General features: G+C 36.6%; 1 protein-coding gene across 4 annotated transcripts in view; it reads left to right on the top strand.

The window, feature by feature from the left end:
- The window catches only part of LOC104009232 (serine/threonine-protein kinase TNNI3K), a 107,515-nt gene that overhangs the window by 25,118 nt on the left and 66,603 nt on the right, over positions 1-15,794 (top strand). For 3 of the 4 annotated variants that reach the window (XM_087733111.1, XM_009461189.2, XM_087733110.1), the window contains 3 exons: positions 495-605; positions 8,136-8,234; positions 9,723-9,861. In XM_087733111.1, coding sequence (XP_087589237.1) covers positions 495-605; positions 8,136-8,234; positions 9,723-9,861 — 349 coding nt within the window. The remainder of the gene's footprint in view (positions 1-494; positions 606-8,135; positions 8,235-9,722; positions 9,862-15,794) is intronic. The other variant, XM_087733109.1, reaches the window with a different exon arrangement.

The raw sequence follows: 15,794 nt of genomic DNA, 5'->3' as shown, positions 1-15,794 counted from the left end.
TTGCTGTTGTTATACCTGGAAAAAGTCATAGCAAAAACTGTGTGCATGACAGGAAAGAAGTGAAACAATATGAAAAATAAGCTCACAGTTCAGAATTTGTCATACAAGCTATATATTTAACCTGGGAGCTCCTCAGGTGCCCTTCTTCTATGTTAGGTACTGTAATGTTTTGACATTTAAACAGTTTTTGTGAGTACTTAATAATGGCTTGGAGACTGGGAGATCTTTAAAGACATCATAAAATCAGAATAGAGACTGGTTTTTAAAGATACAGGCTTTAGTATAGCAAAAGAGAGACTTCTGGTGCCCAGGACAAGTCTTCACTCCTTTCCTTGCACTCCTGTGCTCCTGGGGTCATGGTCAGTCCCTTTTCTTGAAATGCAGCAGTGTAATAGCTGGGGAGGCCTAGATATATACAGTTCTCTCTGGCTCCCTCCCTGCAATTGTTAGAGCGGTGTTGCAGAAATAACATGTTTTAAATGCATACCATTCAGGACAATGCAGAACTGTTAACAGCGCTGCTGCATGGTGGAGCTGACATTCAGCAAGTTGGGTATGGAGCTTTGACAGCCCTTCACATTGCCACAATTGCAGGTCATCATAAGGTATGTTTCTCCTTTTCTATACAGGAAATTATATAAGTGAGTGCTAATATTAGCAGGTCATTTTATTTTAGATTGATGCCATTCAAAACAAAACTCAGAATTGGTTGAGTACAGCTAAATTTTATTTAATTTTTTTGGACCTTGTGTGAAAACTCTATCTGTGCATATATTTTTACATAGAACAAATATGCACAAAGGACATAGATCTGTTTGTACATCTCTTACCTTTATATAAATGTCTTTAAAGTCTTGGCAATAAATGGCATTGTTTTCTAAATATCAGAAGTGTTAACCAATAGATACATGATGAAACACACTCACTCATACACGTCAGGATTTCTGAACCTGGATGTGGAGTGAAGCTTCCAAATACTGTCTTTCTGAGTGTGAAGGAAGCACAGTAAAAGAGTTTTGTTCCCTCTTCTAGGTGTCATGGGCTCTGCTTCACAGCTCTGTGATTTTCATTTCAGAGAGGGACAGAGGTTCTCAGTTTAGAGCTATTTTATACTTCAGATTAGTACAGAGAAAACTGTTGTCAGGGTAAGTCATTTATAGCATGAATCTCAAACATCCATATTGATAAGTCTCTTATGGGTTGGAGACTTATCACTATGGGGAGAAGAGGAAGGAAGAGAGGGATGAGATTCCCTAGATGCCTATAATCAGGCCTTTCCCTTTCTAGACATGATGTCAGTCATGAATCTCTTTTCTTATCATTTACCACCTCAGTTCAGTCATTTCACACATCATCTCATTTCTGTCACCCTGGCAACAGCTCACTCAATGTAATTTATTTATTTTTTTAATCTCTTAAAGTACTGGGTGTGCAAAATTACCTGGGTAATGAAGGGCTTATGACTGTAAATGTACTCATGAATTCAGGTACTTCACTTTTTATCTCCTTTGGGTCCATTAAGCAAGCAAAGAGTTTGTCCTCTGCTTGACTAAAAGTGTTAACAGAATTAACAGAGTGCTGGACTAATTTATGGAGACAGAAACATTAGAATTCTTTAAAGACAGATAATCAGCAAGAAATGCGAGAAAAAATAACTAAGTACAAAGGAGGAAAAATAAATTATATTAATACTTGCCTTTAAGATGTGAATTTAGTTGTGCATCTTAGACTTATAAATTCACTTCAAGTATAAAAGTTTGGCTGGATGACTAGAACAATGCACGTGTGCAATTTTCAACAGAAAAGAAGAACCTCTACGTATGTATATGGCAAGAAAGAATACATGTCTTATGAACTCCCAAGTTACAGCAGTCACTGAGCTTATTGATGTAAAGACAGACATTTCTTCCGCTACATTTTCAGTCAACCAGCTTGTACACACACACACAAACACACAGACACACACACACTGTTTACTATACATATGCATATAGTAATAGTTACGTAATTATATATTGAAAGAGAGAAAAGACATTTCTTATCAAATGGACAGTTTCATTGGGGAAATGATAACTCTTTGAAATTTTCTGTACTATCTCAAGAAATTTGCCAACATTTAAATACCTGGTCTGTGAAACTATGAGGCTAGCTACTGAAGTTCAGCTGAGGGAAGATGATACTTCTTTGTTTAGGCAGTTTGTATTTTCTTTGACTTATTTTTTCTGTTTAGTCTGAAGAAGTTATCAGATCTGTGGGTCAGTAACAATATGCCAGATTTTCTATTTTGTTTAGGCTTTCAAAGATGCTGATAGATCCCTACTGGAATTTCCAGTCAGGATTTTAATTTCCAATTAAGTTAATTACATATCTGAATTACTTTGAAGCTTTTGAAAATTGCACCAGGCACCCTTTGAAAATTTTTACACTTAATACATTTGAGTATTTCACCTTCTGTGTTAACTACACATATATATAGATAGAGACAGTACCTAACATCACAGTAGTCATTGCAGGGCTCAATGTTCTTTGGAGTCTATGGACACTGATGCAAACAATGATACCAACAGTAAAGTGGTCCCTGGGAGAAACAAGCCACGCTTTGCAAATCCAGCTCTGAACAGCTTCCATACCAGTACTTTTGCAAGTGCTAGTAAGGTCTGTATACCCTTAGTAAATTTTCTAGTATAGGTTGGCTGCAAAAGGCTGCCTAATTGTGAGCATGAAGGAAGCAGTGATTTACCGGAGCAAGTTTTAGCACTAGTTAGTGTTATGAGTACAGGGTAAGTCCCAGGAGAGGGCTGTGTCAATGTAAAAGTTCCCCCCATTTCTAATGGAAATATATGTTATGCTGTTTCACCTTCTTAAGGGATATATATATATATAGCCTATATGTATGTGTCTGTGTGTATATAGGGGGGTGTGTGTATGTACACTTTGTCTGCTGGGGACCTTTCCCAGGCTTGTGGGCCATCAGGGGCAACCAAGGATACTGGTGAATTTAGCTTTACATTGCAGCCTCCAAACTAATTCCAAAATTATTTAAATCTGACAGGTATGTTTGTGCTTCCTGTTAAAGACAAGATGCATAAAGACACAGTTGGTGACAACCTTGCGTTACTTAGGGAGTCTATGTGTGAAGAAGGTTAAGCTGAAAAAGGTTAAAACAATTTACGGGTGGTCACACCACGGAACTCAACCAAAAAAGCTGTTAGCCTTCAGTGTTTCAGTCAGCAACTCCAACAGTGATCAGGGGACAAATCAATCTGTAGCATCTGTTTAAGATGGTGAGTGAGGAAGCATGCTAACAGGGCAAGCTAACCATTTATATTTTGAAGGTCAGTTCTCCAGGTGGAAGAACGAGGCTCCTCGGTGCGTCTGTGCACAAGCAAGGCTGAGAGCAAGTGGGGATGGGGGTGTTTGCGTTGTAGCATTACATCCCTGAGCTCACAGGGCATTGTGACTTTCCCTTCAAGTATGCATAGAGCTCTTTTTATTAGTTCAATGGAAATCCTTCCTTTTGTATCCTATCACTAAAAACCAGATAAGGATCCACCACATCTAATTGTTCTGTGCAAGTATTATAATGGGGATATTAACCAGAGTCTTAACGCTTTAATGATCTTTTTCACTTTTATGGAGTATGTATTTAATGTTTCCTCTGTGGGAATTACAAAGTACTTTTCTCTGCATTGGAGTTTCAAGTAATTTCTAAAATGTCTGGGCCTTGTCCTGCAAATGTCAAAGGAAGGCCTGCTATTTATCTCATGTCTTTAGCTCCTACTGAGGTTATTGAAAAATAAGGGTGCTCAGAATTGGACAAGGATAAGACCATTAACTTGATAAGAAATAACTTATTGTGACTGGTTTTGAAAAAACTCTTATTTCTTCCTTGGGAATGATCAGATCTTTATCAGAAGTATTCTCCATAAATGGAGTGGGACGCTATATAACTCATTTGGTTCATCTGCTGGTCTGGGGACTGAAGATTTACAGTCCTAGTGAAGGATTTTTCTTTCCTTCTTTATATAGCTTTGAAATTTTCAGTCAGCTGAGAATCTCCTCTGCTAGATTAAATAGCTTATTTTCTCCACAATTTCATTAATATTCATGGAAATATGGAATATTTTTTCAACCCCCCTAAAAGACAGAATAAATTTAAGAAAGAGAAAATAGATTTTTGGTCATCTTCCTAATTTCAATAAGTGAAATAATTATTTATACCATTAAGTGAATTAATAGCAGAGGTATATACATCAATCTATGCAACAGTCTTTTACCGCAGAAGAGGACTAACTATATTTAAGAGAAGGATAGAGACAACTGGGGGAAAAAATTGCTTTGTTCCCCATTTCCCTGAAGAGTCAGTCTATGGCTTTCGCTCCATCACCACACCTGAAACCACTAGAGTGATCAGTTCTCTGAAATTAGGATACTGAAGGCCATCAGCATCAATGGGATGTTCCAACTCATTTGAGCCAGTGTGGTGTATAAATATTTCATCTGCTCTATGATTTAGTGCTGTATTTTACTTCACCAAAGCTATGCTGTTTGCTTATTTAATCTATTAATGGAAATTGCAGTTCTCAATGAGAAGAATGAAAAATTAATGAAAAATTATAAAATAAACTGATGACAGTATTAGAAACATCACCAAATAAGTTTAATAAATCTCTCATTAAGTCTGCTAGTTTGAAAACATTAAATGTTTCCAGCCCATTGATAAATAAATAATGCATGCTTCTCATACACATTTATGTGTTGCTCAGCATTACTGCATTGGAAAACCGGTATCACTGCCTATTTCATTTTGTAAATTAAAGTTGTCATTCTGAGATTAGAACATCTACAGATGTGTGAACTGGACTGAGGGTTGCAGGCAGGATGAACCAATGTTACTTAATTTTTGTAACCTGCAAACCTGAGAATCTGAAGTGTGAATGTGTTTGTAATGAGGACCTGTTGGGGAAAAGTGAGTTAGTCCCATCTTATAGATTTTCTATAGTAATAAATCCCTTTTCATTACAAGTCACATGTTACATGAGCATGTTTGTCACCTCCTGTCTTCACTGGAATTTTACTAGTAATAGGAGTATGTTCAAATGATTTAAGAAACCTTGAAAAATTGAATTTATGTGAGCCTATTTAAATGGTTCATAAAGTCACCATTTTCTTTTTTCAATCCCTGCATTTTATGCTAATCCTGCATCTTCCCAGCCCTTTGTTTTATCTGACACCAATTTTTCAGACCTTTTCAGGATCATTCTAGAACCAGGAATGTAGAAATTATATTCACACAGCATCAATATACACAACTACACAAGCTGCAAGATAATGAGGAACCAAAGATCCTCCAAATTTGCCTGTCTGAGGATCCAACCAGTGACAAAGAGGACTGGAACTCACAAGTTTTGAATTCAATAGCTATTTTTAATAGCTGCCAACTGTCCAGACTGAATGAAGTGAAAGAAGACTTTTACAGCCCATGAATGGGAGCACGAGGTGTTTGGCTAAAACAAGCGAAAAAGCATTGAGTTGTGGCTCAGTAAAGGAGCTTACATTAACCTGATGATGCGAACATGTCTGAAAACAATGACAAACTTCGACAACACTTTTCTCCAGCTGTGCTTTCTCCCCAAGAATGTCCTGTGCAGAAAATTTATCTGTGACCCATTTTTAAGCCAGAAGAAGCCAAAGTAAATGCAACATTTTAAAGCTATGGTATTGTTAAATTCACGGTGATCTCTTTGCCCAGAACAGTTATCCTTTAGTAATATTGCACAAAAACATTAAACTATTCTGGTAAACTATTCTACCATTAAGGGCAAAATGTAAAAAAAATCTCATTCTTTGGCTACCCTGTAGCAAAAGCAATCCTGGTGAGAGCATTATATTTTGATACACCAGTACCTGCATCTTTCATTAATGATTTATCTGGGACCTGTGTTTCGCCTGATTGGAACAGCTAAGATAAAAGAACCTGCAAAGCTTATTGCTGCTCTGATGTCTGTCCTCATGTCTTACAGAAGAGCGTATGTGAAATATTTCAGTAGACTTTTTCCTAAGAAAGACAATTAATTGTACATTCATCAGCAAGTTGTATTTAAAACATTCAGAACTCCCTTTAGCAGTATCTTAATTCAGTCTGATAGAGTTTGTTCTAAAATTCTTACAGATACACGGAGAGTTAGGAGTTGTAATAATTTAAGCAAAGACACTTTGCAGGACATGACTGATCATATCTACACTTGCTAAATTGGAGGGAATTAGGCAAATGGTTGCCACTAATCATATTTTTATTTTAATAGCTTAATTAATAAAGGAACTCTGAAAATCATGATAGATTCTTTAGATATTTTAGTGTAAGGCTGTACAGAGGCTAGCACTGGTGCAAAGGCCTTAATTGTTGAAGTTGCTTTCTCATTTAAATTTTACCTGCTAAAAAGTCAATAATCATTGATTTTATTTTCTTAGATGATTTCTTATCCCTTGCCCTTGTCCAAAATACAAAGTCCTTATGTAGTCTGTCTTATGGTTTTTTTTGTTGACTCCTTCTAACCTTCAGAGTAGCTTAATTAATTGTCTTTGAAGTGAATGTAATTGACTTGAATGTTCAAAAAGCTTCTGACTAAACCTTTTATAAGAGAATTTGAAGAAAAATTATGAAGTAAGAGTATTGTTCAAAGTATTCGAAGTATTGTTTTGAATTAAAAATTGGTTATGCAAGGAAAAGGGGAGCAGTTGTTTCCCTCATTCTCCGGGCTGTGCCACTGTGAACCCAGCCCAGGAAGCTGCCGGCTGCCTTTGCGGCCAGGCAGTCCAGCTGGCTCAAGTTCAGCCTGCTGTTCACCAGGGTCCCAAGGTCCTCTCCAGGCAGTCCTGTGCTGTTGCAGGAAAGGATTTTGTGTTCGTTGTTGTTGAACTTCCTATGGGTCATGTTGGTCCCTTTCTCCAGCCTGTCTGGGTCCCTCTGGATGGCAGCCCCACCCTCAAGTGTACTGAGGACATAATTTGCTGCTAACATGACGAGAGTGCACTCCATTGCTGCCCCCAGGACCACTGCTAAAGGTATTAAACACAGGACAGGTCCCAGTATAGACCCCTGTAGCACACAACTTGATACTAGCCTCAAAGCAGATTTTTTAACTGCTATCCTCCAGCAAAAGACTGTAAAGACAGTTCAAGGATTGGAGTATCTGACATACAAGGAGAAGCTGACAGAGCTGGGATTGTTCAGCCTGGAGCAGAGAAGGTTCTGGGGGGATCTTATCAATGTGTACGAAGACATGAGGGGGGCAGTAAAGAGGGAGCCAGACTCTTCTCAGAGGTGCCCAGTGACAAGGATGGATGGCAATGGGCACAAACTGAAATCCAGGAAATCCCATTTAAACAGAGGAAAAGGCTTTTTTACTGTGAGGGTGCTCAAACACTGGAACAGATTTCCAGCTGGGAAACTGGAACCTCCAGTTGGGAAGTTGTGGAGTCTCCATCCTTAGAGACTGGACAATATTCAAAATCTGACTGGACATGGCCCTGAGACGCCTGCTCTCGGAGACCCTGCTTTATGTAGGCACATTGGACTGAAAACATTGGCCTCCTGAAAGACCAAAAAAGTGGAAATTTGAAAGAAAACACTTAGGGTTGTTTATTGAAGCCAAAAGGCTATTATCTTCTAAAATACAAAGAAGTGTTTACACACTAAGGGAATTATGCTTGAGGATTTACCTTCACACATTTACATTTAAAAGGATCCTTTATTTGTTTTGTTTTTTGGTTTTTTTACTTCTAAAAACTCTGATATGTTTACTGCTCTTTGTGCATAATGGTTAAAAGAAAATTAAAGGTTATTCTGAGAAACTCTAGACAGTCATTTCTGTGCCTCTTACTTCATAAATCATACTTTTTACTGGAAAACACGTTTTCAGGCTTATTTATAAAACATCAGTGACATACAGTTAAAGTACCATAAGTTAATCACTTTTACATATTGTACACGGTTCTTCACCTTTATAGCTTGCTTGTTTGGGGCTTTTTGCTTTTCTTTAAACTGGTGACGTAAGGTTTTGAAATCTTGTTTTACTAGTTGACCACATATATATAGTGCTTCTAATTGGAATTTTCTGTTTGTTTCCTTCTAGGCTGTTGATATTCTTTTGCAGCATGGAGCTTATGTGAATGTTCAGGATGCAGTTTTTTTCACCCCATTGCATATTGCTGCATATTATGGCCATGAACAGGTAACTAAATGGGGGAATTTCAGAAAGCTGAGAAGTGAAACACTGAGGCAACTATAGGTTTTGTTTTAGATATTTTTGCTTTTCATTCCAGAGGGTCCTGCCATGAAAAGGCCTCACATATGGAAGTTAAGCTTCTAAGTCAATCTCTAGTTGCTCTAAGAGTCTGAGTATCAACAGGAAATTTCTACACTTTAATCCTCTGTGCTAGACCCCAGCAAAAATTGGTATCTTCATCTCTAGACCACTTGAAACAAATGATTGGCTAGCTTTGATAACCTATAAACAGACTTGGACCCAGAGGCATATTTCATTTGATGCTTATTCATCCCACATTTCAGAGAGTGCATAAGGAATGTAAGTATAGTATCTTAAGCCTCTCCAAGGAAGTGAACATCACTTCCCAGTAATAATTAAATGGCAATTCTATTGGTTTTCCTTGGAATTCACAAACTAAATTGTGGCCATTTTTAAGTTAACAGAAAAAAATATCATTTAGAGAGTAGGATTTTCGATGAGGTACTGTGCATGTGACAAGCCCAACTGTGCTTGCTTCATTCACACAGATCACAGACTTATTGAAACATAATCTGACATTCTGACCAAAGCTGGCACTGAACCTCCCAATTCTCTTTCTTTCACTAAAGTATAATTGACATACGGTTAATCTAGCAGTCCAGTCATTTGCCCTGAATAGGCCTTTTATGTGAAATGTAATAATGGGTCTATTTTGGCTTATGCAAGTCATTCCCTATACCTTTCTTTGGCTAAAAGCATGTATTCCGGGATATTTTCAAGTTTCAAAGGATGACCTCTAGGTAGAGTGCATTTTTCATTTCAGTGACGTGTTACTTCGAGTGCATTGAGGAGTTGTTGTAGGAAAAGCCTTTGAAAGAACAGAGTCCAGACGCACAGATGATGATTGAAAATTCTCTGTTTCTGTGGCTGAGTGATAGCAAGGGTGTGAATCATGGATGGGTTCCTGAGATCCTTCTTTTCATATATATGCACCTCATCATCCAGTAACATTAAGAAACTGCTTGCATGTTGGACTGAGAGATTAGTTTGCTTATTTACCATAAGCCACTTCTGAACAAATAGTCACAGTCTTGTGAAATTATGCTAAAAGCTCATACGGTCCTCTTGTGATAAGAGACACTGATCAGAAAGAAGTTAATGCTCTGACATTTGTAGACTTTGAGGGCATTTGCTTTATTATGCTGACTGGTCAGTTAAACAAATACATGTATCTTGTGTCTAGCCCTTTACCATACATAACATTTTAGAGAATGAATGAGCACTTGCTTTTGAGAATTTTAATAGTCTTATAGATATGTAACTTCAAAATGAGTTTTCTGTTGAATCTCCTCTCCCTGTTTTAGCTCTAAAGAGATGCCCACTTATAGTATTACCCAATGCAATATTCTACCTGATTTTGTCAAAATATTTATTTTCATATGATATTTTAATTAGCCTTGATGAATTATTTAGGTAACTCACCTCTTACTAAAGTTTGGAGCTGATGTGAATGCAAGTGGTGAAGTTGGAGACAGGCCTCTGCATTTGGCTTCTGCCAAAGGCTTTCTCAACATTACAAAGCTCTTGATGGAAGAGGGAAGCAAAGCTGATGGTAAGGAAAGATATTTTAAAAAATCAGCTTTAACATTGTATTTTATAGACAGAGTGAGGCCTTTAATCTTGAATTTAGCTTCCTAACACGTGGTCTGTGTGTGTTCATGTATCATTTTTGGGCAACTGAAACAAAAAAATAGCAGCTGGAGAGTTTTCTTCACTTCTTAAGTACGCTTGGTTTGTCATCTTGTGTGCATTCTCTGTTTCCATTAATACATTAGACGTGACAAACAGCAGCAGAAAACAAAATTAAGATTAATATACAGGGATAGCTTACTACTGAGACATTCATCCAATCAGAGAACACGCGGCCCTGCGGTATGTATCTCCAATCAAAATTACTTCAAGGCAAAGTGAACTTCTATTGAATGAGATACAGATGAAGGATTTTAAGTCAAAATTGTACAGCAAGTAATTTAAAATAATTCAGATGAGAAATTGCAAATGGTTCACAAACAATTCCACAGAAAATGGAATCTTTTTAGCACATGCTGTATTATGCTACACAAGCTTCATACGCTTCATTGTGGGACATTTTCTGTAAGAAAAAGTGTGTGCGTGAGAGACGTAATGGGTTGGACAGATACAAAAGTCTATTAGCATGCTTTTGATATTCTGTGAAAGTTAGGAATCTGCATTCTTTTTACAGGTGATCTCACACTGATGCCAGTAAGACTATAACATTACATTTCAGTGCTGTATATTTTGCATGTGCTGCAATTTACAATATTTTCCATTGTAATTAATATTATCATGTATATATTATCAATATAAATCATATTATCAGTAGTACTGCTAAATTCTTATGCTCACTCTTTTGTTCCTTCTCCTTATGCTGTTTCAGCAATGTAGAAGGCACAAAACATACCACACTCCAGCCTTACTTTTCCATCGCTGTGACACTTGCATCATAGGCATGTGCATACATGCTTGTGGCCACATCCTCCAAAGTCTTATAAATGTTAAAACTTAGAGGCCAAATTTTATGCATATTATGAATATTAATGCAGAAGTTCTTACATACTAAACAACAGTAAAATTATTTGGAAACTAATTTCTTATCCTCAGAATAAGAGAAAGAAAAGTTTTTTTGAAAAGGAACAGTACATTATTTGCAAAAGTACTGCTTTTTAATACATCTTTGGACTACATCATTAGTCTTGTTAACTTATATCCACAATATGCAAGGTAAAATCCTGGTCCCCTTGAAGTCTATGGCAAAACTTCCATTAATTTCAATAGGGTTAGGGTTTTGCCTAGGAATATCACGATCTGATCTTGGAAAAGCAGAATTGGAAAAAGAAACAAATAAACAAACAAACAAATTAAAAAAGCATTTGCTGCAAGAATACTGCATGTTATAGAAAGAACAAGAAGTTATCAAAATTCTTCTGTTGCTGCTTCTCAATCTAGCATCCTTTTTCGTGTCTGATTCCAGTCTATGCACACAGCTATTCAGGAAGTAAAAACAATAGAGTGTAACAGGGAAAGGTTAAAAAGGGATGTTGTATAGCCACATTTGAAAAACATGTTAAATAGCCAGGCTCAGTTCTTTCCTAATCTCACCTGGTCCAATATCCCACTGACACCTCTTAGTTGACTTCAGGAGAGGACAGATGAGTGGTCATTTTGCACAAGTTCTGTGTTCTCAAGCCTACAGTCTTCGGTGCTGCCTCTGTAAAGCACTGCCATTCCTTAACAATTTTTAAAGCAGGGTCAAGAGCCCATGAGGCTTCTTCCTTGCTCAGTATGCCCAGTAGTGCCACAAGCAGCAGCATTCATGTAGCCCTGTTCCTATTCTGAGAGTGGCACAAAGAGTGTGTTTCTCCCCAATTTCCTCTTCTTTGGTAGATTTTAAGGTATAAATTTACCATATTCTCTGTGAGTCTTGCCTACAGTACACACATCCTACGCGCGCAGTAAAAAAAGTGTGGAGGGAAACAGCATGACTCAGATTTGTAAGTCCTTTTTTCAATAGTGAGCTCTTGATGTTTCAGTCTTGATGTGTGTGCACTGAACTGATATAATTATAATAAAGAAGGGGAAAAGAAGAGATGTTCACTCACCATAACAAGGCAGTGGGAGGTTCACTATCAGTTAGATAGTTTATTCCAAAAGGAAAAGAATCTGGGACACTGTTTCAGATTCTTTTCTTGAAAATCAGTATTTTCAGCATTGGAAAAAAAAAAAAAAAAAAAAAAAGGATACTGGAAGCGGGAAGTCTTTTACTTACAAAGTAGCACACTTTGAAACTTGGTAGAAATATAGCAGCGGAGGAACAACTCTTAAATGCCTAGGAATGAAAGTAATTGGTGAAATAACCTGAAGAAACTTTGGCAATATTCTGTGCAGACCAGTAATTGGTGTCATAAAATTGAACTATTTCTTTTAACATAACCTGACTGACTCATTGATCAGCTCTGAGGCCATGGCAACTGAAGAAAAACAGTGACCACTGAATCAGACTGAAAAGGTCAGAATACTGCTAAAATATAGCAACATTTGCAGTCTAAAAATAGCCGAAGTTCTTTTTCAACCCAACCATAATATATAAGAAAACATATAAAAGAAATGTACTACCCATGTATATATCATCACAAATGATCATATTTTACATATGCATATATATAAAACCAATATGTTACAAGTACAGTCGATTCTCCAGATGCTAATCTCATAATTTTTTTTAACGTAAACACTGTAGGGAAGGACTAAGTAAATTCTGTGTATTTTCAGAAATCACATAAGGTCTTTCAAGCACATTTCTTGAGGTATTGATCCCATTCCTTTAAGCTCCAAAAGAATTTTGAGATCATTAATATATCTCAAAGACCAGCATGCTACTACAGGCTGCTATCACTTAAAGTGCCTTAACAATCTTGAGATTTTTTTAAACTGATTTAGATTGGAATTTCTCATTTCTGTGTTTATTTTTAAAAACTTCTATTTCCTTCTTTCTTTTTTTCACACCTTCCAAACTCCTAGACATTTTTTTGCATTATTGAGTCAATATGATTGTTACCAACTCGCATTATTTATTCTGTCAGGAAATTCAGGTTTATATTCTAGAATATTCAAATGGTAGAATGTAGCAATAATTGGGGTTCAAAGTATCACTTCATATTGTTTGATTCGTTCTCATAATCTGGTAGATTTTCTTCTAGGATAATTGTAATAAATAAAATGAAGAGAAGGGTTTTTTTCTTAAAGTAAAGTAGAAAAGGAAGTTCGTTAGAATGAGAAACCATCAGTATTCCTAAACAGCCATTCTCTTTCCTCATTTCATCATACTGAACTTTTGTCTCCTTGCTTTTCTTGTAGCTGCACTATACTCACGTCCACACCCAGCTTTTCTCTATATAGTTTCTAAGAATCAATATTCAGCAACACATGTTAGATCCAGATGACTCACTGGTTTTAGCAGTGGGCTTGGTATGGTCTTGGCCTTGAGAGGTGTCTTGTCAAGCTGCTGAGCCCTGTACGTACTCAGAAGGGTACATGTTTGGGTCTCAGGAGGGCTGACTTCCGAACCAAAGTCCAAGTCATCTAATTATTTGTTGTTTCTCAGTCTCATCTGCCACTTACATGAAGGAAGATAAACTTGATTATTGAAAATAAAGAGCTGTGGGTTTTGCCTGTTATGTTACTAGCTGACCTGATTGTATGGCCACACTTCTGCTGGTGTCCCAACACTCCAACAGAAAAAGGAACGGGCAGATGAAGGGTGGGGTTTTTTAAAAAATTAATGGTAACTTAACATTATCATTATGATCTACTCTTTCTCATGTTCCATTTCTTCGAAATCAGGGAGGGCCTGGAAATAATTGCTTCTCAAATGCTTGAATGTAGAAGTAGCACTTCTAATGTAGATGTTTGCATGACTTCAAAAACAGTTCCTTTCAAAATGAAAGAAAAAATTAATATTTTAAAAACTGTTCTATAGCCTGATGGGGTAGCTAAGAAACAGAATACCTACAAACTTAGAGAACTAGTTGGTGGCCACGAAACATTTCCTTTGCTTCTTATAAGCTAAATGCTAGTTTTTATTATTCTTCAAACTGGTGGTCCTAGAGCTTTCTTTCAGGGACCATGTGATATAAAATATATTCTTTGTCTTTATAACTCCTATGGCCTTTTAATAAAACTCGTCTGCTTTCAGGACTACTGAGCTGCCTAGAGTTGCAGCTCCTCTTTTTTCAAGTATCTTTGAAAATCATTGTCACCTCTGCCAAATACAATAAATTTTAAATTTAAAACCAGAGCTTGATATTAAAAATCCATGCACGTTCAGTCATGCTTCTCTGAATATTAAACAGATATCACCCATTGGGACTTAGGAAATTTCCCTTATTTTTTTTTAAAATAGACTTGCACTGTCTTTTTTTCATCCTACTTACTGAAATGGTTTCACCTGTTATTTTCTACCTACGTAATGTCTCAGTCCTAACAATAATTTCTGCAGTACTCCATTTTGTTCCAGAAAAGTACCTAACATTTGCTCATTTCTACTGTTCACTTGTAAGGCAACCTGAATTTTTAGTCTCTGACTGCTGTGACAGTTGTACTATCTATCCTCAATTTAATATAAGAAAACTTTAAAATCTCAATTTGAAGAACTCTCCTGTACTCTGCTTTAGTAATTTCTGAATCAATATGATGTACTTTTTTGCCATAACTCTCTTATAAAGTGTTTTTGACTGATTTTGTTTTGTTTTGTCTCTGAAATTCTCCTTATTAAGACAACATTCCAGTTTACCTGTCATGTTTCATTTAGAAATCAAAAAGTTATCAATTAAGACAAAAACCATCATTCCATGTTGTAGTTATATATCCTTCCAGAGGCAAAGAAAATGGCTTGCAAGTATTTGACATCATTTCCAACTGCATAAAACAGAGGAGGAGATATACGTTTCCTTCCTTGCTCTATCTTACATGTTGTTGTGTTGTAGAAGCTCATGGCCCTGAGACCCCTGATGTCCTTCAGGCTATTCTGTGGGTACATATTCTAAAATGCTGACATTTATTATTATAAAACTTTGACATTTATTCCTCTCTTATTTATTGCACTTCAGAATGAATCTGTGTCTGGTACCACATCATAATAAAAAATAAAGGCTAACATGTCACATGAATCTATAAAGTGAAGAATTATTTTAGAATAGAGAAGTGAAACAGTTTACTTTTCTTTACTCCTTTTAATATAAGACTGCTAGGAAGGTTAGTGGGGGGAGTTAATGAAATTTGCAGGCCACAAGCTTAATATAAGTTTCAGGAATTCCTTTTTTTTTTTTTTTTGGCCTGAAACATAATTCATCTTTGGAATTATGTGTCACTAGACATCAGTGAAGTTATAAGTTCAGCTCATTTTAAAGGACTCCCCATTTCTGTGAGCATTCAGCATTACTTCAGAAAGGTTTTAAAATAGGGATTTATTTTCATTTTCATTGTTCCTTGTACTCATAGAAAATCAAAAGAAGACAGAACCTTAGAATGTGTGTGGTTTACCCTTTGTCCCAAGGAGGCTCAGCTATAGGAAAGCATTATTCCTGAGAGACATTTGTCAAAGTTGTGCTTAAAAGCCTGCATAGTACAAGTTTGAACCCCTCTAATGGACTGACTACTCCTTAGTAGTCTATTAATATCTTGTAAACTGTCTCAAAGATCTGGTGCTAGACTGAACTGAGACTTAAATGTTGTACAAAGTAGGCTGGATTTGTCAATTCTATCAGTTATGGTATCAACCAGTTATGGTTGTTCTATCTTTAAACACAGAAGAAATACACTAAGAATCACAGAAATACACGCTCTCTTTTAAAACTGAATAGAGATCTTTTTTGGATAAGGAAAACAGTATTTGTATGTCTCTGCACCAACGGAGTACTCTGCCTAGAGCCTTGTCCAATATCTTCCTTGCTTCCTACTAGATAGATA

Source organism: Nipponia nippon, unplaced genomic scaffold, assembly GCF_047370975.1.
Source record: "Nipponia nippon isolate SJK-2023a ecotype South Korea unplaced genomic scaffold, ASM4737097v1 scaffold_5, whole genome shotgun sequence".
Lineage (NCBI taxonomy): Eukaryota > Metazoa > Chordata > Aves > Pelecaniformes > Threskiornithidae > Nipponia > Nipponia nippon.
Note: the sequence above shows the minus strand (reverse complement) of the source record. Positions and strands in the feature narration are given on the sequence as shown.